We start from the raw sequence: 22,047 nt of genomic DNA, 5'->3' as shown, positions 1-22,047 counted from the left end.
TTTGGTTGTTTGTGTGCTGTCTTGAAGAATTCTTCTGTTGTGCAAGAGCGCGAGCGGACACAGAGAATAAAAAGATCATCGGCAGCGTTCGCCATGAACACTATGTCAGTGCTATAGTCTGCTTTGATGTAAATATATTCATTACCTCTCTCTCAACTGGCGTGGTTTATTCTACAAGTGGTGCCGAAGACCCGTCGGGAGTTCTACGCGCCAGGACCCTCTCTACCGGAAGACAGCCTCTCGGAAATCCAGCGGAGGACATTGCCAACCAGGCCGGTGACAGAGATGTCAATGGTGCAACGGAAAGCCAGACTGGGACTGTGATTTCAAGCAGGCCCATCAACGAAAGTGAAAGCAAGCTCCATTCTACGAATGTGAAGGTGAGCGACAGCAATCACAACCGTGAGAGAGACAATGAACCGTCTTAAAGAAAAGCGCACATCGCGTCGACAAATGAACACGCGCCTCATCAATGAAGCTAAGGGCGTTTTAGAAAGCGACAACATCGGCACTATAGCGTCACTGACCGAAAGACGGGAAGCGAACAACGCGGAGTTAGACAAGTTGAACGAGATGATAGAGGAACACATTACCGACGAGGAGTTCGCTGCGGAATTTGAGGCGGTCGTGAGATACCAAGATGCTGCTAAAGGAACGATCAGAGAATTAAAGGCTAGACAGGCACTATTGCGACTTAGCCAGCCTTCGTCCGTGACAGCGTCACTGGCAGCAACGCCTATGGTTCAACTGCGTGAGGAGAATCGTGCCCAACGATCCATAAGACTACCAACGCTTCAGTTGCAGACCTTTTCTCGAGAAATCTGTAAGTGGCCTGGATTCTGGGAACAATATAAAGCATCAGTTCAACAGAATGAAGGACTCATGAAGGGAGAGAAGTTTCATTACTTAAGAAACACACTGAGTGGCGTAGCGGCCACAGCGATAGAAGGCCTTCAGGCGACGGAAGAGTGTTATGATGATGCCATCGACATCCTCAAAAGTCGCTTCGGGGACAAGCGTCTCATAATTCAGGAGCACCTGCGACGTTTAGGAGAGCTGCCGAACGTCACGTGCTCCAATGACGTCCAGGGCTTAAGGACTTTGTACGACTTTGTCCAGTGCCACATACGCGGATTGAAAGGCCTCAACATTAGTTCGGCTACTTACGCCACGATGATGACCGACATATTGCTCAGGGCTTTACCGACAGACATCGTTGTTGGATACCACCGGGATCAAGCCAGCGGTGCATCATCTTCCAACGAGACACCTGGTAGCAGCCGTGACATTTGCGCAGACGATTACTTGCAAGGTTTGCTCAAGTACCTTCGAATAGAAGTAGAAAGCCGCAAACGAAGCCAAAGCAATGAAAGTATGGAAAAGAGATTCTCCCGACCTGGAGTGAAAAGTGCTTCGTCTTCACAGCCCCCGACAACAGCAGCTCTATGCGCGTCCTCGAAGACAGACAAAAAGGCGTGTGTATTCTGTGGTTCAGCCAACCATATTACTGAAGAGTGTACCTGCAACATAAGCAGAGAAGGAAAACTAAAGAAGCTGACTTCAGAAAACCGCTGCTTTCGCTGTACCATGGTGGGTCACCGAGCCAAAACCTGCCGACGAAAAGTAAAATGCGGCAAATGCCAAGGAAGACATGTGTCTTCAATGTGAGATCCGACATGGAAGCCAAAGAAGGCCGAAATTCCAAGTAACACAAGTGCAGTCGCAATGAACAGCCTTCATACAAGCTCATACGCAAGTCTCGGCGCAGACGTTTTGCTGCAAACCTTTCGACTGTGGGTTATAGGGAACACGAAGTGCGCCTACATACGTGGCATAGCAGACAGTGGTAGCCAACGCACCTTTATACGAGAAGACGTTTCCAAGACACTTGGATTGAAAGAGCTTGGAAAAATTAGCCTTACTATCAGCATCTTTGGACAGACAGGATCCCTTTCAAGGCTGCACCGCATCGTAGAACTTCGACTGCGTAGTCAGTACGACAACATCGAGAACGTAATTCAAGCTATTGAAATTCCCTTCATTTGCAACGACGTACTGCAGGTACCAGTGAACCATGAGTTCATAAGAGAGATTGAAGACAGCGGGTGCCCTATTGCTGACAAGCTATTTTCACCTGGAATGGCCACGGTACCTGGAATAAGCTTCCTGCTTGGAGCGGATCACTTGTGGAATTTCATGACAGGAGAGATAAGACGTTGTTCCAGTAACAGCGACTTGGTCTCTCTTGGTTCCACATTCGGATGGATGTTTCAAGGGCCACTCTTCTTGAGTACATCGGTCAACGTAGCCACACAAGTGAGCGTACTACAGGTGAACACCTCCAGCGAAACGACCGACAAGGTTCTACGAAAGTTCTGGGAACTTGAGAGCATTGGAATATTACCAGAGGATGACAGCATAGCCAAAGTCAATGCTTCGGTCCTGGAAGAGTTTCAGAGAAAACTCTCATTTGTCGATGGTCGCTATGAGGTTGCCCTTCCATGGAAAGAAGATGGCGGAAAACTTGACAGCAATCGAGCGGAAGCTTTAAAGAGATTGTCACTCGGAAAGAAAATGAAACGCAACCGTAATTTCGAAGTAGAATATGAGTCGACCATAAGCAATTATATGAAGATGGGACACACTGAACGAGTGCCCAAAGAACCTGAAGAAAGTTACAAGGTACCATCTAGGATTTATTACATGCCGCATCATGCCGTCATAAGAAGCGAGTCTACGACTACAAGAGTACATGTGGTCTTTGACGCGTCAGCCCATGGACCTGACTACTCTTCCCTAAACGAATGTTTAGAAAAAGGTCCCAATCTGCTGACTGACCTGGTGGCTCTTCTCATACGATTTAGGGTGTATAAAATCGCTTTAACGGCCGATATAGAGAAGGCCTTTCTACAGATCGGTATTAGAAAGGAAGATTGAGACGCCCTGCGGTTTCTCTGGTTCAAAGACGTTCCAACTACAGCAAATCCGGAACCTGAAATTGAAGAGTGGAGGATGACCAGAGTTCCCTCTGGAACCGCAGCGAGCCCATTTCTACTAAATGCCACTTTGCGACAACACCTGACGTCCACTCAGGAAAAATTACAGCCTACAGGCCAGATGTTAGCTGAATCTTTTTATGTAGATGACCTTCTCGTGGGAGCTCCAACAGAGGAAGAAGCTAAGCAAATCTACCGAGAAGCCAACGTTAGGATAGAATCAGCAGGTATGCGTCTGAGGAAATGGACGTCAAACTCGAAGGCTCTACGTGAATTGTTCTCTGCAACTGAGAGAACGGACATTTCTTTGGGCTCCGTGAAAGTGCTCGGACTTACATGGAACCCGTCGACAGACGTTATGACGGTTGCTTCAAAGTCGGCGCTTGGATTCTTGCAGACAGAACGAAAACCGTGTAAGAGATCTGTTCTGCAGACGGTGTCAAGAATATTTGAGCCAATGGGAGTGATAGTACCTTTCATTATACAAGCGAAGCTACTCTTTCAAGAGCTGTGGAAAAGAAAGATTGATTGGGATGATGAGCTACCAGAAGATCTTGGTATACAGTGGAGTAAATGGTGCTCAGAATTGCATCAAATTCAAGAGACGGCCATCAATCGTTGGGTGGATGCTTTGCCAGGAGATGGAACTATGCGACTACATCTGTTTTGTGATGCCAGTCAGAAAGCTTATGGAGCCTGTGTGTTTTTGAGATACAATGGACAGAACAAGACCATCTCTACGGCCCTCCTAATGGCTAAATCAAGAGTAGCACCGCTGCAGAAAGTTACGCTGCCCAGACTCGAACTTCTGGGAGCGGTGCTTGCTACTAGGTTGGTGACATTCCTTATTAGGACCCTCAAGACATTTGAACATAATATAGACGTGACCTTCTGGACCGATTCCACTATCGTGCTGCATTGGATCCGAGGAGCGCCATTTCAACGGCAACAGTTTGTTGGCAATGGAGTGTCAGAAATTCAACGCAGCTTTGACAAAACTCGATGGCGACATTGTCCTGGGACTGATAACCCTGCAGATTATCTTACACGGGGCACAGCGTTGGAATTCCTGAGCCGCGACAAACTATGGTGGCAAGGTCCATCCTGGTTAAGAGAGGAGGAAGCAACATGGCCGACTAACACACCTAATGCGCGATGTGATGAAACAGACTTGAGCGAGTCCAGCGTCGTGCAAGTCGTACATGTGAAAACATTTGGGCCAATTTTGGACCTTCAAAGATACTCGAACCTTACAAGAGTCCTGCGAATTACAGCGTGGGTCTTAATATTTATTCAGAACTGTCGAAACAGAAGCCCTCGAGAGAAATTATCGAGCATAACAGAGACGGACATGAACAAAGCTGAAGACTATATTGGATTAAAGTAGTGTAAGAAGAAGTATACTTGGAAGAGATTGACGAACTCGAGAAAGGGTAATTGTTAAATCAACGGTCGAGTGTGAAGACGCTCCATCCTTTTTTGGATGCGGAAAGGCGGCTACGTATAAGAGGCAGGCTACAGTTAACTCAAGAAACAGAAAAAGTGAAGCATCCTGTACTCTTGCCTCCGCATCATCACTTCACTAAACTTCTAGTCCGTGACTGTCATCGGCGCGTCCTTCATGGAGGTGTACAAGACACTCTTACTGAAGTTAGAGAGAACTTTTGGATACCTCGTGGCTGACAGGTCGTGAAGAAAGTTATCGGTGGATGCAACACGTGTGAAGTATAGAGCCAAACCAGCGAGCGCCCCTGTGGCACCCTTACCACGAGAAAGAGTGTGTCGCTCCGATCCTTTTCAGACTGTGGGAATAGATTTCGCCGGACCGCTGTACGTGAAAATGGACAATTCATCTTCAAAAAGTTATATAGCTCTATTCACGTGCGCTGTCACAAGAGCTATACACTTAGAACTGATCTCCAGTGTATCAGCCAACAGTTTCATGCTGGCCTTTCGAAGATTCACCTCACGTCGTGGATTACCTTGTGTTGTATATACAGACAATGCACAAGCCTTCAAGAAGACTTCAAAGGAAATCTCGTCTTTATCGAGTGCCTTATTCAATGGCCAATTTCAAGAATATTGCTCTCAAAGAAAGCTTGAATGGAAGTTTATTGCAGAAAAGGCCGCATGGTGGGGAGGCTTCTGGGAGAGAATGATAAGAACAGTGAAGTCCACTCTACGGAAGATTCTTGGTCAGCAAAGGCTCACGTCGGAAGAGTTGATCACAGTCTTGTACGAGGTAGAAGCCGTGATAAACTCCAGGCCTCTCATTTTCTTATCATAGTCACCAGAAGAAATGGAAGTACTGACACCAGCCCATTTCTTGACTGGTAAAAGAATCACTGGCATTCCCTACCACAAACACGAAAGCGACATTTCAAGCTCCAAGGCCACAGTTACAAAAAGATGGATTCATTGCGCACAGCTAATTGAGCACTTTTGGAAAAGGTGGAGAAAGGAGTACCTTTTGAGCCTACGTTCAGTGCACCATGCCCGTGTTCAAGCTCAAGAATCTGACAGTCTTAAAGAGGGTGAATTAGTGCTCGTCTATGAAGATAAAGCACCGCGGCAGCTTTGGAAGACGGGAAGAATCGTAGAGCGATACCGAGGACGGGATCGGAACATCAGAGCCTGTTCTGTGAAGCTAGCCAACGGCTCTGTCATACGAAGAGCTGTACAACACCTCTACCCCATTGAACTTTCTTTGTCTTAGATGATTCGAATTGTGTGCCTTTTCGGGGGGCGGAGAATGTTGAAGAATTCTTCTGTTGTGCAAGAGCGCGAGCACGAGCGGACACAGAGAAGAAAAAGATCATCGGCAGCGTTCGCCATGAACACTATGTCAGTGCTGTAGTCTGCTTTGATGTAAATATATTCATTACCTCTCTCTCAACTGGCGTGGTTTATTCTACAGTCTTTAGTCAGGTCCTTCGTTAAAGACCTTGGGGCTTCAAGGAAAATAAAGTGAACATAAAGTGATCAAAAACTTATCTAGTGTCAACAGTGTGCTACATTGCAGTCTTCTTTGATTGTCTATGAAGATTGCAGATGAGAAAGGCTGTAAAAATATTTTTCCTCGTTATCATGCGTGCGATCATAATCTTTTTCACCAGCAAGAGTACCAGCCAGGATGCACGCTTAACCGCTTCCAGCCTGGATTCCAGGAATTACTTTTGTCATGAATTTGCGACAGCACCTTTTAACAGCAGTGGTAGTAGCTCGGTGTAGTTTGTGCGGTGTCGCAAGAAAAACGTCATCATCAACCGACACACACTCTCTTCATCCTCTTCTTCACTGTCATCTTCATCTCCTGTTTCGCTCCCAAAACACAAGCGCCGATTTCTCCGGCACGAGATGCAATGACTCTTGATGGACGAGGCGACAACTACAGAGAAATGAAAATAAGTAAAGATATACAAAGAGAGAAATCCTAGGGAAAAAGTTTCTTTGCAAGGTGAAATTCGAACCCACGTACACACCATCTGAAAGCAAGCGGCTAGCAGAGCACAGCATAGCCTTGTATATTACGGTATTGTAAGTGGGTGGGAAAGAGAATTGAGGGAGAGGAGGACAGATGTGAGAGTGAGGAGGATGAAAAGGAGGAGAGTAGAGTAAAACACACCATAGACAGAAAGAGAGAAACAGCGAGAACGAAAGGCAGAAAGAAAAAGATGGAGAGAAAGAGAATCAAAGAAAGAGATAGAAAGATATAAAGAGTGAGGGAAAGAGATAGAAAGAAAGGGAAGATAGAGAAATAAAGATAGAAAAACCGAGAAAAAGAGAGAGAGAGAAATGAGAAGGTGAGGGTGCGGAGGAGGGGAATGCCACCAGCTCCGCTGCTACCTCAGTTTTCACACCACTAGTGCAGAGCTGCTCTACTTCTTTTTTTTTAATATGTTTGCGTTGCACAATTCAACATGAATCGCCATGTCCTTTCCTGTGTTCTGCCACATTATGAAATTGGTAGCAGTGCAGTGAATCGTGCAGTAATTTAATACTCTCTTGATTGTTACACTCACCCACCATGGTAGCTTAGCATGTAAGGTGTCATGCTGCTAGGCTTAAGGTCACAGGTTTGATTCCAGGCCACAGTGGCTGCATTTGGATGGTGTTCAAATGTCAGAACGCCCATGTGCTTAAATTTAGGTGCAGATTAAAAAAAACCCCAGGAGGTGGAAATCATTCCAGGGCCCCCGTTAGAACATGCCTCACAAATCATGTTGTCTTGGCACATGAAACTCCAGAAATTCATTTAATTATCAAATTATTGCATTTAACTTGTATATGTCTCCAAGTAATTTTATTTTAATTATACACACTACTTTGGAAGTCAGATCTATATGGTAAACTGCCATGATTTTTTTTTTTTGTATTGGTATGTGCATTAATTTATTCATTGCTTACAGAAGTGGAATTCAGCTTTTTTTTTTTTTTCGACAGTGCTGCAATTTATTTCGTCATATATTACTGCTATTAATGTGTGTTTGCGGTATCACGTACGGAGCTGTACAGCTGCTACTTTCGGTGGGGGGGGGGGGGGGATTCCTTGTCCACAGGTATCCGTCATCATGTGTATACTTGATGATGCAAGATAAAAATACTTAAATACAATGACGTAGCTATATGAAGACTTGTTTCAGGCTGCGGCTGTTCCTTGGCCTCGCCCTGGCAGTCACTACAACATTCAGTGTCTGCTGGGCGCCTTACCTGGGCAGCCCCGACCGAGCCTTGCAAGTGGTGAATCGCCTGTTTCCTCTAGACAGGGGTCTGTTTGAGGTAAGTGGGACGGTAAATGCTACTAAGTTGCACCCAAGTTGTGACATAAGTCTTGTGAATTTTGCTTCTGTCACCTTCAGTCACAGGTTATGATGGATCAACAATACGGATGTAAGCGTGCACAGCCTATGAATACAGACCTGCCCTACCCTGCAAGTGGTTTGGCTAATGTGCTCAGCGATACATGGCCGGAATCTCTATGCATCCGCCTCACTGAACGTAGTCCTCCTATGAACACAGAGAATACAGAATACGTCTGGAGACATGCCATTCCTGCGTTTCATAACTATCATTGTGATGGTGGGCTGACGCAACCACATTGCAGTTGGTTGTCGTTTACAAGCTCCTCATTTGACAGTACGCTAGTCCTTAGTCCTTAGTGGCATTACATGTATTATATGAATTGAGCTTTAGCAGAGTGTAACGTTGGGCGAGTTGGTGCATAGCTTAATGCAATATTTGTGGCACACCTGAGACAAGGAAGAAAAAACGAGAGAAGACGGGATAGGGCACTCTATCCTGTTTTCTTTCTTGTCTCAGTCGCGCCACAAATATTTATTTAATTAAGCTTCTGCTTTACAAATCGTGCCCATCATAATTATGATCCTTCGGATTGTTTACAATTGAAGAAGCAAGATTGATATTCATAGGTTGATTTTCTCTGATGCCAAACTCTGTCTAAAATTTTTGCTTTTCGAACATATCTAAAAGACTAGCATTCCAACTTGTGTCTTGAAGAGAGTGTGAAAACATTCATACATCTTGCTTCCTTGTTTCCAGGACAAGGTTGCCAACATCTGGTGCACTCTGTCTATCATCATCAAGCTAAAAAGTCTATACTCGCCGACTGCACTCGCCCTTGTCAGGTAAAGCTATCTATGTATTGCTGCCTCTGTGCTTGCTTTACAGTAACCACAAAAAAGATTGAGAATAAACCATTTGGAGGATAATCATGAAGACAACCTGTAGCTTTCTGGTAGACCTACCCAGATGTGCAGATAGGGACACTTATTGACATACTACCAGTAAGCACAAACACGTGTGCGCTAAACATGTTGATGGTGTGTGTGTGTGTGTGATTGCTGCTTCAAGAAACTGCCAGTAAATTTTCAGCATGTTCGTTTAAGGGTGTTACTTGGCTATGTTAATGTAGGTGCAGTGATATTTTAGTACCTCAAGAATCAGCCTCCTTTATAAACAGCATTCAAAATATGTGCTAGTGTGTAGCTAAATTCATTGTATTGCCATCATCTTTCGTGAAAATAGATGTCAGTTTGGCTCATACCACCATGCTGCCAAAGGCTATAAATAGTACTTGTAAATAATATTCCAAATACTTCCAAATTTTCAAGAAAATGCAACCTGCAGCCTTAAGGGGCTAGTCTATACTGCATGTCATGTTACACCTTCATCTCGTGTTTTAGTCAATAAACATCTTTTTTTTGTTAATGCCTAGAAATATGAGGAGATGGTTATTTTCTCTGCTCATGAGGCAATGCTGCTTTCAGCATCTGACTGTTAACAAAAGGATGGATCCTTCATGTTTACAATATCGTTGTGTAATGAAGACTGATTTGAAGAGCAGTTTTGACCTTGGATGGCCTTTGGGTCTGAGGTAGTGTGGCAGCAACTTCTATGCAAGCTACACGAGCTTGATTTTAGTTAAGGCTTTATGAAGCCAGCATATATTAATGAAGCCAAAGAAAGCACAGGGGTATTATCTATCCTCTTTGACTTAAATGTCGAATCAATTAGGAAAAGCGAAGTAAAACCGAACAGAGAGGCAACTTAGAAGCACGGAAGCTTGGGCGAATTTGTAAGACATCATGGAAAAACTTCGAAGCGCCAAAAACAAGGACAGACGAAAAAAAGAGTGGACACGCGTGCTCGTTGTGTGCACTCTTTCTTTTTTTTGTCTGTCCTTGTTTTTGGCACTTTGAAGTTTTTCCATGAAGAGAGGCAACTTAATAAATGTGGATGCCAATCCCACGTCTCTTTCACACCACAAATGCAACACTCTACCATCGAGTAACTGCAACTGTATGCTTTTTCAAATAATTGCATACACATGCTAGATTTAGCCCTGGGAGTCCAGTGGCTTTATGTTCATGGCTAATTAAACAGCACACTGAAAACAGAGACTAAGGGAGAGTAGATGTAGTCCAAGCACCTGTGTCTGGTCTATCTCTACTTGGTTTACAGTTTCAGTACGCTGTTTTATTAGCTGTATACCAATAACAAGTAGCCCAGCTTCACGTGGCTGTAACTAAATTATTCAGCCCCTTGTTTCCCCGTATTCTTGCCACTCGTGACTATGCTGTACGAGTTTTTTAAGTCATTGCTCATTCCTCTAGTGGCCTTGTGACTCTTGGCACGGCAAGCATCTCGGCCATTGACGTGCTGCTCCGACCGACACCGGAACGGTTTCGATTCACCCTGGTAAGCTTGCATTCCCAAACTAAGAATGGTTTGCCACGAGTGGTCACAGCGCACGATTACCCCGTGTTGTCTGTTAAAAAAAGTTTACCGGTGCATATTTGTAAAGTCGTAGAGAAAATCCTATGCTTCTTACAATTTTGTTAGAGGATGAAACCTAATGGTATAAGACATTTCGATTTGATCCTAAGGCTCATCTCAAGATGCCAGGCCTTGTCTGGACACCATCAGGTCACATAGCAACATTTTCCAACGTAGTGTTGCAGTAAGGTTGCATATGACAATGTCAGTTGTGAAAAGAGCTGAAAAAAAAGCATGCTGTGTGCATTTCGTTTGGCTGCAATTGTGGCTGCATAGCGATGACGCAGAGCCACCCATTGTGTAGTGGTGATTTTCTGATGCATCCGTCCATGGAGCACTTAACCGAAACTGGTTTGCAGGAACAAGTATCTTACAGTAAATCATGAACGATGGCTTTGTGCTTGCCAGTACTTCTCCTAGAGCATAGAAGGTTCGCACAAGTACTCGAATGAGAAAAAAAGAATGAGAAATAAGAAGTATCACGTCAGTATCGATAATGCACATCCTGGTATTATGTACCCCACTTTCGTTGCAGCCTTTACCAGGAACGTATTGTGCTCTACGGAAGCATCATCTACGGAAGCATCATGCTCTACGGAAGCATCATGCAATTAGCTTTTTCTCTCTGCCACTAGAACTAAGCCTGTTTAGATTCATCACAGCATCTATAAAATACTGCTACAGCTCAAAAGGTCATGGGTTCGATTCCTTGCTACTTTGATTGCATTGTTATTCAGGTGGAATGCTAAAATTGCTATGAAATGCAACAGGTCTGCCGGCTTTATCACTTTTGTACACGCATGTTCAAATCTGTTTGTGTTCTTGATTTAGATGCTCTCACATTTATTTTCAACCGTTTGTTTTTTACCATTGCTTCCTATAGATAAACTGTTCTCTAGCCTTTTTCCTCTGCTCGTACCAAGTTCACGAAAAGACCATTCTGTTCCCGGCTCTGTGAGTATCATGTGTCGTCTCTGTTTTTCGCGAAAATCTTTTTTTTTCCTTGGTTTCACTACTTATTCTGTTTTTGTGCGCTTTTTTACAGTGCCTTCTATCTCATCTTAGATAAACATCCTGGCCTAGTGGTGTGGTTCTCGACGTTGGCTACATTTAGGTATGTTAAGAAAAAACATTGTTAGTATTGCTCTGTGTCTTACCAATGTCTTACCAGTATTGTTCATGTTTGACAATTGCACAGCTAAGCACAGGTTCTCGTGGTTTAATTAATAACACATTAATCAAGAAAGTAAGTTATTTTGCTCATTGTTCCAGTAAGGAAATAACCGTTGTGACAAACAGAATAGCTACTAAGTAGACCTCGTTGTGACCGTGTCCCATCTCTCCTAGAAATATGCTAATCCGAAGCCGAAACATACTGGTACTACACATACCCATGCAAACCACGGCAACTGGGACCACTCCAGAAAGGCAATAGTAGCGGGTTTGAATCCTCAACCACCGCTATTTTTTGTCAGCTTGAAACTTTCCTTCTGACAAATCTATAGATTTATTTTCTACATTGATTTCAATGTACAGTAAAATCTCATTACAAGAGACACTTGGTTCCACGCTCGCCGCATGGGCTACAAATGGCACTGGCTAACACTCCCAGGTATCAAACCCTTAAGTGCCTTAAATCACGAAAAATTGTTCGAAAATTGTCAATTCTTTTGATGTGAAATGCTTCAGTAACATGTTAAAAACAGAAAAATACTTGCAAAAACATTTTACGGCAGATAAAAATGCTTTATTCGTCATGTTTCGCATCGTCATGTAATACCCCATGCCTGGGGTATTTGATGTGTATTTTGAAAGAAATTTCTGCAACTTCAGAAAGTAAGGGTTCCATTTGACTTCCCATGGACAAAATGCACTATTCCTTGATAGTTCAATTCAAACTAGATGAGGCTACCATCCGTGCGGTAGTGTTGAAAGCATGGCACTGCGCCATGTTCGTTTATAACGCGCTGGAAACACAAGGCGCACATTTTGATGTTTAGTGTGCAGACTCATTCAATAAAAGTGCCTGTCACGGAACCCGTGCTGCTATCTATCTCTTAAATAGGAAAGCACCATTTGACGAGCTGCGCTCGTCATAAGCCTCTTAGAACATTGCTGAAGAGCCGTGACGAGCACAGGTCGTCATAAGCAAACAAGTGACGACTGCTCATGACAAATCAGTCATTATAAGTGCTTAAGGGGTCTAGCACATATAAATACCCTACAAAAAAGTGGACAAGGGAGCGCCCTCTGTCATAGTTCAAATGGTAGAGCATCGGACGCGTAATTCGAAGGTTGTGGGTTTGGATCCCACTGACGAAAAGGGTGATTTTTTGTCCATGTTAATTCCTTTCAATTTAAGTGAGAATAATTACACAACTGTTAAGAAACTCTAAATAACGTCCCCTATGCTTTCCTTGGTTTAATCGTCTGTCAGTTTCATTAGTTGCATCATGGTCCACAATACTTTTTACTGGTCATGAAACTCCCGCGAAAGTTTCATATAGGGACAAAAGTGGCCACCAGAGGCGCAACCGTAAGCAGAAGGCCATTGACCTGCCGCACTTGGTAGGGCAGTTGCACGTTTGTGGAATCGTTTGCTGTCAAATACACTTCTTCAGATATATGCATTCTCCGTGTTCTCGCTAACAAATGATAGTAGTGATTAGTATTGTCAATATGGTACATAGCTTTAAAAATCAAAAGCGCAGATTGAGATACCACAAAACGGCGACAAATGCTCATGTTGTTTTCCTTTGTTTCTTTGGTGTCATAATTTGCGCTTTTGATTTCGAAGATAAAAAAAAAATGAGGTGAAACTGCTGTGAGCTGCTTTTGCTAGATATAGGCACTATGTGCGACTTTCAAGCGAAAGGTTTTGATTAGAGCTGTGCGAATAGCAAAATTTTGGGTGCGAAGCGAATTCGAATATTGAGGTGTGAGTGCGAATCGAATCGAATATTTTTCGAATATTTCTCGAATATTTCTAGAATGTTTTTCGAATACTTCGAAGCGAAATTGCAGAAAAAAAAGTTAGAGAGGATTCCTAAGCATATTCTTATGAGATAGCAACATGAAAGTGTTTCTTTTCGCTAGGTTGATGAAGCACTGACGGGGTGGTGTTTCATAGTTGTCTCATCAAGAATGAGGCAATGTAGAGGGGGAATTGTATTTATGTACATGATTTGGTGCAACCAAAGTGTTGCCGACAACACTTTACACGTAATAGGCAAAGATGCCATTTCCTCAGCCTCTCCTCTTCTTTCAACTTCTATGGAAGCCCAACTGATGTGGCGGACAAGGGTGTGCTCCCTTCAAATCCGGAGTTCCAAATCTGCCTCGTAGACATCGATATAAAAGAACATCTGAAATTTTGGGTGCTAAAAAGCTTCGGCGTCCGATTTTTCTGACTTCCTGCCCAAATTTCAGGCCCAGAAATGTATTAATTGAGCCCCCAACTCTACCCCATCTTTCATCTCCATGTTGGAACCAGCGTTTTCTTGAGGTAATACATTTACGACCGTAGCGGAGCTTAAAAAGCAGCTTTGCCGCAATACGAGGGTGTGATGAGGTGAAGCATATTGAAAATTTAGGGACCTCTTTTAATCGGACGTTGACTGTCTTGACAAAGTTCGACTGTAACGGAACTTGAAAGCCAGTTTGAAGCAATACCGGGGTATGATGAGGTGAAGCATATTGAACATCTAGGGACCACTTCCAATCGGACGTTGACTGTGTCTAGGCAAAGTTCGACCGTAACGGAGCTTGAAAGGCAGCTTTGCTGCAATACCGGGGTGTGATGAGGTGAAGCATAATTGAAAATCTAGGGACCACCGGACGTTGACTGTCTCTTGGCAGTTCGACTGTAAGGGAGCTTGAAAAGCAGCTTTGCCGCAATACCGGGGTGTGATGAGGTGAAGCATATTGAAATTCTAGGGATTACTTCCAGTCGGACGTTGACTGTCTCTTGGCAAAGTTCGACCGTAACGGAGCGTGAAAGGCAGCTTTGCCGCAATACGAGAGTGTAATGAGGTGAAGCATGCTGAAAATTTGAAGGGGTCATTTTTAATCGGACGTTGACTGTATTTGTTTTTGGGAAGTTCGAATAGTAAAATTCCAGTGCGAATCGAATCGAATAGCAAACACTATTCGAAAAATATTCGAAATTTCGAATATTCGCACACCCCTAGTTTTGATTTTACGCATGCAGATTTCATAACACTGCCGAGATCTAATATACGCGGCTCTTTTTTTTATCCATTCCCATATACTGTCACAATGACCACTAATTCTAACTTGGTGTTCCACTTAGCCATCCTGTTCCTTGTATGTAAACATCAGCACAAATCGAAATCAACCCGAAGCTTCCATCAACCCAGTTATTTAGCTTAAACTGATCAATTATGCACACAACTGCATTACTCTTTTTTAACCTTTCTAGAAATTTTCTCGATTCAGCGACAGCACCAGCAAACAGCACTATCAAAGTAAAACAAAATATTGCATTTTGGCCCACGGCATCTCTTTTTAGTTTCTCTCATTATCCAGAAAGCAAACGCACACACTCCGAACACCGCACTTCACATAAAACTCCCAGCACACTCACACACACTACAGACACTATTCTAGGCACGCCGTCTTCCACCAGTCTTGGTCAATCTCGAGGCAGTGACACGAGGTTTCCATTCTCTGTGCACACGTCCGCCCGTACAATGTCACTTGCATCGAATGTTTTTCGCACACGCGAACGCACTTGAAGTCGAATGAAAATCGGGCAGTCTCCTGTCGCGGCATTGCACACTTCCACCTGTCGCGTTGTTCTGCATCACCTGGTTAACAGAACAGGGAGACTTTTTCGACGGTGCCCTTGTATCCTGAGCGACAGCCCGGCACACAGCAGGTGTTGGGCATCGCTGTCACGACGAGGTGATCGCGAAAAGAAAAAAGGGCTGCAACCAGCACACACAACACCACTCTGCGCCCACACTACGCTAATGGCGGCCAGCAGCAGCCGGCTTCCTCGTCCCCCTTCTAGCTACGCCAGCGCCGCGGCACGGCAAGTGCGGGCGGTATATGAAGCTCTCCCATTGAGTTACGCGGGAGTTTCATGACCAGTAAAAGTAGAGAGACCATGGTTGCATATAATACAGAAAAATGAGCCCCCCAGTTCCCCAGACAGTTCCCCTTCTTTGGTTATGAGACGTTTGAAAATGGTTTGGTTGATTTTCCTATGTTCAACATTTTAACAACAACACTCACAAGAGACATGGTTACAAGAGGCACTCTGTTACTAAGGGCAACTTTTTTAGGTCCCTAGGGTAAATTCTTCACTATATAGAAGAGACACAACCCAAACATGCTCACAGAATACCGTCAGCATCTTGTTACCAACCGCTATGCGCAGTTTTCATTCCCTCTGCTCGATTCTGTTCAGTTCCCCAGCTGGATGTCGTTCCTAATTATGGTTGTGACTACCAATTTCACTGAACTTTCTGTCGTTATGCATTATGATGAGGACATTGCAGGACAGGAAGTGTTGGCAGTTGAGGCTGATGAATGTTTGAGAGCACTTCAAAGGTATTGTGACCAACTGGAAGGCTTGCAAATTGAAGTGCTTTACAACCAGAAGTTGGGAGAGAGAGAGAAGTGACCTTATTTGCACCCGTCTTAAGAGATGTGGGATAGAGGCTTTAGCCTGGACCCCTGATCATCCTCCCTAAGCACCAGCCAGGATCCATTGGAACATGGCGGCGGTCAGGGCGAGACAGATGACTTGTCTTTGAGCATCTTCTTCTTGGTTCTATAATTCTATCTGGCTCGTTAAAGCTAGGACAGGTCCAAACTATGTGCTCTAAGTCCGCTGTGCCATCACAGTGCCTACACCAAGGGCTATATGCATACCTCGAGTTGCCATTTGCTGAGCAGTTGTGGGTTTGGAAACAGCCCTGCTTGCAGCTTCCTCCGCATAACTTCCTCGTTTTTAGTAAGGTTCTTATCCGCTCTTGGGAAAGTCCTACATCTCATCTTAGAGTGGTCGAGAATTTCCTGAAAAGTGCTTGGCTCGTAGAAGCCAATAGAACCTGCAGTCACTAAAAGACAACCTAGTATGAATGGCTTCACTAGGCCTTCCTGTAGATGTGTTTAAAAACACTTTGACACTGAAGTGGAATAAGGTGGTGCTGTCCTACTCCTCAGGTGTTTTTAGAATTTTTGGTTACAAGAGACGTGTTCCCCGGGTCCCTTAAGTGTCTCTTGTAATGAGGTTTTACTGTATGTATTAAAATCTATATTGCGCTTCGTGCTTCAGGGAAGTAGACAAGTTTTTGAACCACAAAACCAGAGCACCACTTTTGTCTGCTCAAGGCAGACAAGAACACGAATGATTGGCTGGAGATGTTGAAATAACAGATGTTACCTTCTCTTTTTGTTCCTTATCAGCATGTTCCCACTGCTCCACAAGGATGGATTGGTCACTCCATACTTTGCACTGGTTGTGCTGAACCTGGTATTTGTGTACCAGGCCTACTTGAAAGACGCGAGAAGGAGCGACCACGTCACGCTGCTGGTGAGTCAACTTAATGAATTCTTACCAAAATGCTTCTCAAGCAAAGGCGTTCTCACAAACGGGGCCCACATGTTGCTAATTAAATTCTGTCGTCAGATGCAAGCTCTCCTATAGCCTTCACAACCATGCTTGTGGAACACAGGCATCCTGCATTTACAATTTCTTAATGGAAGCAACACGTTTTTGCAAAGGAAGCTGCCATATTTACTTTAATGTGACGCGCATTTTTTTCCATATTTTTGCTATCTGAAGTCGACTATCGCATTACAATCGAATACCGAAATTCAAGTTGTTTAAAAAGTGCAATGATGCACACAATTCTTTTATTTTAGTTTTAGTTTTTTTCTTCCTGGAAAGTCAACCCTCGTGTTACAATCGTGGTAGTGTTGCAGTTGAGTAAATACGGTACATGAATTGCAGTTCTAGTTGTACATTTGGCTGGGTGCAACCGCTCTCTGACTTAGGTAAATTGAAAGAAAGCTGGGTATCCTGCATCGAAAATTCAGGCAGCTAACCGCTGTCCCCTGTAGTGGTCTACATAGTACTCGGAATCGCCAAACCTATTTAAAGGGGCCCTGAAAAACTTATCAAGTAACCATCAAATTGCTTCATTAAAAAAGCCTATTACCTCACGAATCGACCCCCGCAAACATTTTTAGAATCCATCAACTACAAGCAGAGGTAAAGATATTGAACTCAAGTTAAACTCGACTTATCACTTCATCCTTTGCATGATCATCGGGATATCGCCCTGCTATCATTGTTTCATAAGTACATCTATAACGCAGCATCATCATTTTTGCAGCTTGAAACTCCACAATATAGGTCACAACGTTTATACAATCAGTTTAATTTCATGCGCATATACGGGAAGACAAATTCGCTTAACTATTCCGCTCTTCCAAGAGCCATTCACCTTTGGAACAACCTTCCTAACAGCATAGCTTCCGTAAGTAACCAAGATAACTTCAAGCATCTACTGGGTGATTCCACGTAAGATCGAACAATCGATGGCTGGTCGACCTCTTAAATTTATTTCAAAACTTTATATGTTATTGCCTGATGAGTGGAAAGAAGAGATCCGCAATTTGTTTTGCCGCCAAAAATTTTTTCGAAGCACAGGAAATCAATAATGACGAAGAGGTGGGGTGGAGCGCTCATCCGCTCTGCTGTTTTGGCCAACTTTCGTTATGAATTGCACGAAATATATTAAAGTTAGGTAGCTGAAATTTATTTAACTAAATATATGCCTGTTTTTGCTTCTGCTCAGGTATTTTTAGTTTTTATGTGTAGTGTAGACGTTTTTATAAAAAACCTCAAAATTGGCCCAGGAAACGTTATTTTCTTTACTTTGAACGTTTTTATCTCAAAAAATCCTTGTAGCAGAGCGACAAAAATTCCGCATTACGTTCTTCGCATGCTTATCTACCAAACTGCCGAACCTTATATTTATATAACGTTTCAGTAAAGAGATATGATCGGGCTAAGTTCAAGAAAACACCGAACAATGAAAACTTCTGACGACAATTAAAAAAAAAAACATTCCTTATATTTCTAAAACTTTATCTACTTATTCTCCTCCACATCAGCTTTCACAATCATTGAAAACGTGTTGCATAATGTCGTTGCACTAATAGTTACGGCCCCTCCAATGAGACCTTTAGGCAAGGATTGACAATTCCCACTTCTTGCCCAGCAAGTGTATAAAATGCAGGCCGGATTGAATATCTTTTTATTAAAAGGCCAGCAGGTACCAAGAAAGGTGTCGCCGGCACTGAAGACGTTATTTTTTAAATTATTTGGTCACTGCAGCGGCCACAAACGCGGGGCTACTGAGCAGGCGCGCGTGCACCCGAGATGCTCATTGTAAGAGACGACGCAGTGAGAGCTCGTTTTCGCGTCCTCAGACCGATTGAGTTCGAAATAGCAACACCTCTCGGGTGACTTGAACGCACGTGCACCGATAGTCGCAGTGATTTGATTAATGACGTCGATTTATTTTTCAGGGGGCATAAGAATGTCATAGTTAAACTGTGCGTTTTGTGAAGATATTTCATTGCAGTGGTAGCTAAAGCACGCGTAGCACAAGTAGTCCGTCTCACTGACAGTCACTGATCTTTCGAGCGTTAAACGTTCCTTCAAAGCATTTATGTCTAGGTCGGTAACTCTGCGAAATTTTGGCTTCTTTGCAATAATTAAAGGAGTACTGACACAATTTTGAGACATCGCAAAAGGGACATTTTTTGCTTAGTTGGTATGCAGTGTCAACACCGTCCACACAATGGAGTCGGAGAACACGTATAAAATATTTTAATATGACTTTGAAGTTTTCGTCGCTGAGCATCTGCAAGCCAAGCCCACTGCAAGGGCATTATCCCGACGAGTCAAGACAGTTGCCCCGAGTTTGCTAGTTCTGCGTCCTGCATGCAGCCTGAATCGTAGAAATCACTGTCAGGGTCACTGGACGACAATTCACTCATCGTTGTTTATGTGCACCACGAGCAGAGTACGGATTTGCCGCTAGTACGTCGCGAGTTTGTGTATCTCCGTGACGTCACACTGCTATGAAACGACACTGAGAAGCCACCCCTCGATATCGAAACCGAAAGTGTCTTTTTAAGGTGGCGCTAATTAAAATATATGTATACGATGCATTCCGAGGCACCACAATAGTCGTTTTAGGTTTCTCGACACCAGTATTTTTATTTAGAGCAATAATCCTAAATTTTTTTTAATTCGTGTCAGTACTCGCTTCTTGTGTTTCAAAAGGTAGTCTCCACAATACACTCATTCAGAGCTATACTATCTCGCCATAAGACTCACAGGAGGACTAGGGCAAGAGCAAAGCACAAGAACCATCCGCGCCGAATGAAGTGTGAAGAGCGCACCGAACGCGCGGCCAGTTCAGGCCGTCTGCTGCCGACATCTAAGATAGGCAAGCGCATCCGGTTACCGATAGTTTTGCTTTTCTTTCCTTTGACATTCCATATTTTGCTTTGCCACTGGAGCGCCACGTTCATGCTTTCCACTGATCGCAACTGGCGCAGCGCAGCAGCGTCCGTGAAGCGAGCGCTCATAGCTCCCTTATAGCGTTTTCATCTTGCTTCCATCTCCGCCGTGTTATCAGCGCCTAGCTGCGATGCGAACAGAGGGCGGATAGAATAGCGAAGCCCCAGTGCACGTGCGTTCAAGTTACCCGAGAGGTGTTGCTGTTTCGAACTAAATCAGTCTGAGGACGCGAAAATGAGCTTTCACGGCGCCGTCTCTTACAACGAGCATCTCGGGTGCGCGCGCGCCTGCTCGGTAGCCCCGCGCTCGCGGCCGCTGCAGTGACCAAATAATTTCACAATTAACGTCGTCAGTGCCGGCAACACCTTTTTCGGTACTGCTGGCCTTTTAATAAAAAGAAATTCAATCCTGCCTGCATTTTATACACTTGCTGGGCAAGAAGTCGGAATTGCCAATCCTTGCCTTAGGATCTTATTGGAGGGGCCGTAACTATTAGTGCAACAACATTATGCAACATGTTTTTAATGATTGTGAAAGCTGATGTGGAGGAGAATAAGTGGACAAAGTTTAAGAAATGTAAAAAATGGGTTTTTTGTTTTTAATTGTCGTCAGAAGTTTCCATTGTTCGGTGTTTTCTTGAATTTAGCCCGATCATATCTCTTTACTGAAACGTTATATAAATATAAGATTCGGCAGTTTGGTAAATAAGCATGCGAAGAAGGTAATGCAGAATTTTTGTTGCTCTGCAGCAAGGGTTTTTTGAGATAAAGACCTTCAAAGTAAAGAAAATAACGTTTCCTGGGCCAATTTTGAGGTTTTTTATAAAAACACCTACACCACACATAAAAACTGAAAATACCTGAGCAGAAGCAAAAACATGCATATATTTAGTTAAATGTCAGCTACCTACCTTTAATATGTTTTGTGCAATTCATAACGAAAGGTGGCCAAAACAGCAGAGCAGATGAGCGCTCCACCCCACCTCTTCGTCATTATTGATTTCCTGTGCTTCGAAAAAATTTTTGGCGGCAAAACAAAATGCGGATCTCTTCTTTCCACTCATCAGGCAATAATATATAAAATTTTGAAATAAATTTAAGAGGTCGACCAGCCATCGATTGTTCAATCTTACGTGGAATCACCCTACTAACCACACATTTGTTAAAGGAGTCCTGACACAAAAATTTCCGCCCCGCGTTTTTTTGCTGCAATGTGTTGCTGGGGGCCTGTTAGTCATAACACGGCACATCGTTTGCTGCAGCGCGCGACAGATAATTAATTACAAGCTCCTCATTACCGGCACAGTTTCGGTTTCGGTTTGACAGAGCTCCAAAAACGACAAGCCGCCGGGTGCAACTATCACCACCTAGCGAGTGAAACGCTCCGTCACGTGAGCACACAGAACAGTGACGCATTTCCGCGCAGTCTGTCGTCGCCGAGCTCATCGTCGTCTGATGGCGACGATTTTCTTGCGGCGGGGATGGAAGAAATTTTCGACGTGGCGAATCACTTCAGGTTTGACCCGCTGGCGAGGAGCGATTCGTCGGGAAGCGCGTCAAAACAGAAATGGCGGCTACGACGTCATCACAACTTGTTGTACCGGCTGCAACGGTTACGTAGGGGAAGTAGGGGGGTCACCTCGGGTCACCTCCGAGGGTGTCAATGCACTAGGTGCGGCCTATAATGCTGGATCGCACTCGCGAACTTCAAAATTCATATAAAATACCTTCCAAGCTTTATTCGCTGTCGATATTTTGCAGTGGTACACGCACCTACACGGGAGTCGATCCAGCAGGCTATCTCGGCTGCAAATTTTTGTGTCAGTACCCCTTTAAAATAATGCTTGATACCATACCTATTACATTGTTCTTTTCATAGCCTTATTGTTATTTGTGTGCAATTTTACGTTAAATGTTTTTTGTAATAGCCTAGTTATGTCGCATTCTTTCTTTACTTATACTGCTCGTATTTTAATGTGCCAAATTTTATTGTGTAAATGTGCTGTCGTGATTGAAAGTGTATTTTTTTCCTTGCCTCTCTTTATTGTATATAATCTAACGTAATCTTTATTGTATATAATCTAATGTAAACTATGTTCCCGCATATGTTACACTAACATTCTTTTTTTTTTTTTTCTCATTCCTCTATGTATTTATACCCATTCCTTTTGTACACTGTTCA

General features: G+C 43.7%; 1 protein-coding gene across 1 annotated transcript in view; it reads left to right on the top strand.

Moving 5' to 3' along the window:
• LOC119406033 (dolichyl pyrophosphate Man9GlcNAc2 alpha-1,3-glucosyltransferase) overlaps positions 1-22,047 on the top strand; it is a 47,378-nt gene that overhangs the window by 21,721 nt on the left and 3,610 nt on the right. The window contains exons 9-14 of the mRNA XM_037672880.2: positions 7,640-7,775; positions 8,556-8,641; positions 10,130-10,214; positions 11,176-11,246; positions 11,338-11,406; positions 16,731-16,857. Of these exons, the coding sequence (XP_037528808.1) occupies positions 7,640-7,775; positions 8,556-8,641; positions 10,130-10,214; positions 11,176-11,246; positions 11,338-11,406; positions 16,731-16,857 (574 nt within the window). The remainder of the gene's footprint in view (positions 1-7,639; positions 7,776-8,555; positions 8,642-10,129; positions 10,215-11,175; positions 11,247-11,337; positions 11,407-16,730; positions 16,858-22,047) is intronic.

Source organism: Rhipicephalus sanguineus, chromosome 9, assembly GCF_013339695.2.
Source record: "Rhipicephalus sanguineus isolate Rsan-2018 chromosome 9, BIME_Rsan_1.4, whole genome shotgun sequence".
In the NCBI taxonomy this organism is placed as follows: domain Eukaryota; kingdom Metazoa; phylum Arthropoda; class Arachnida; order Ixodida; family Ixodidae; genus Rhipicephalus; species Rhipicephalus sanguineus.
This window is presented reverse-complemented; position numbering and strand designations above follow the sequence as displayed.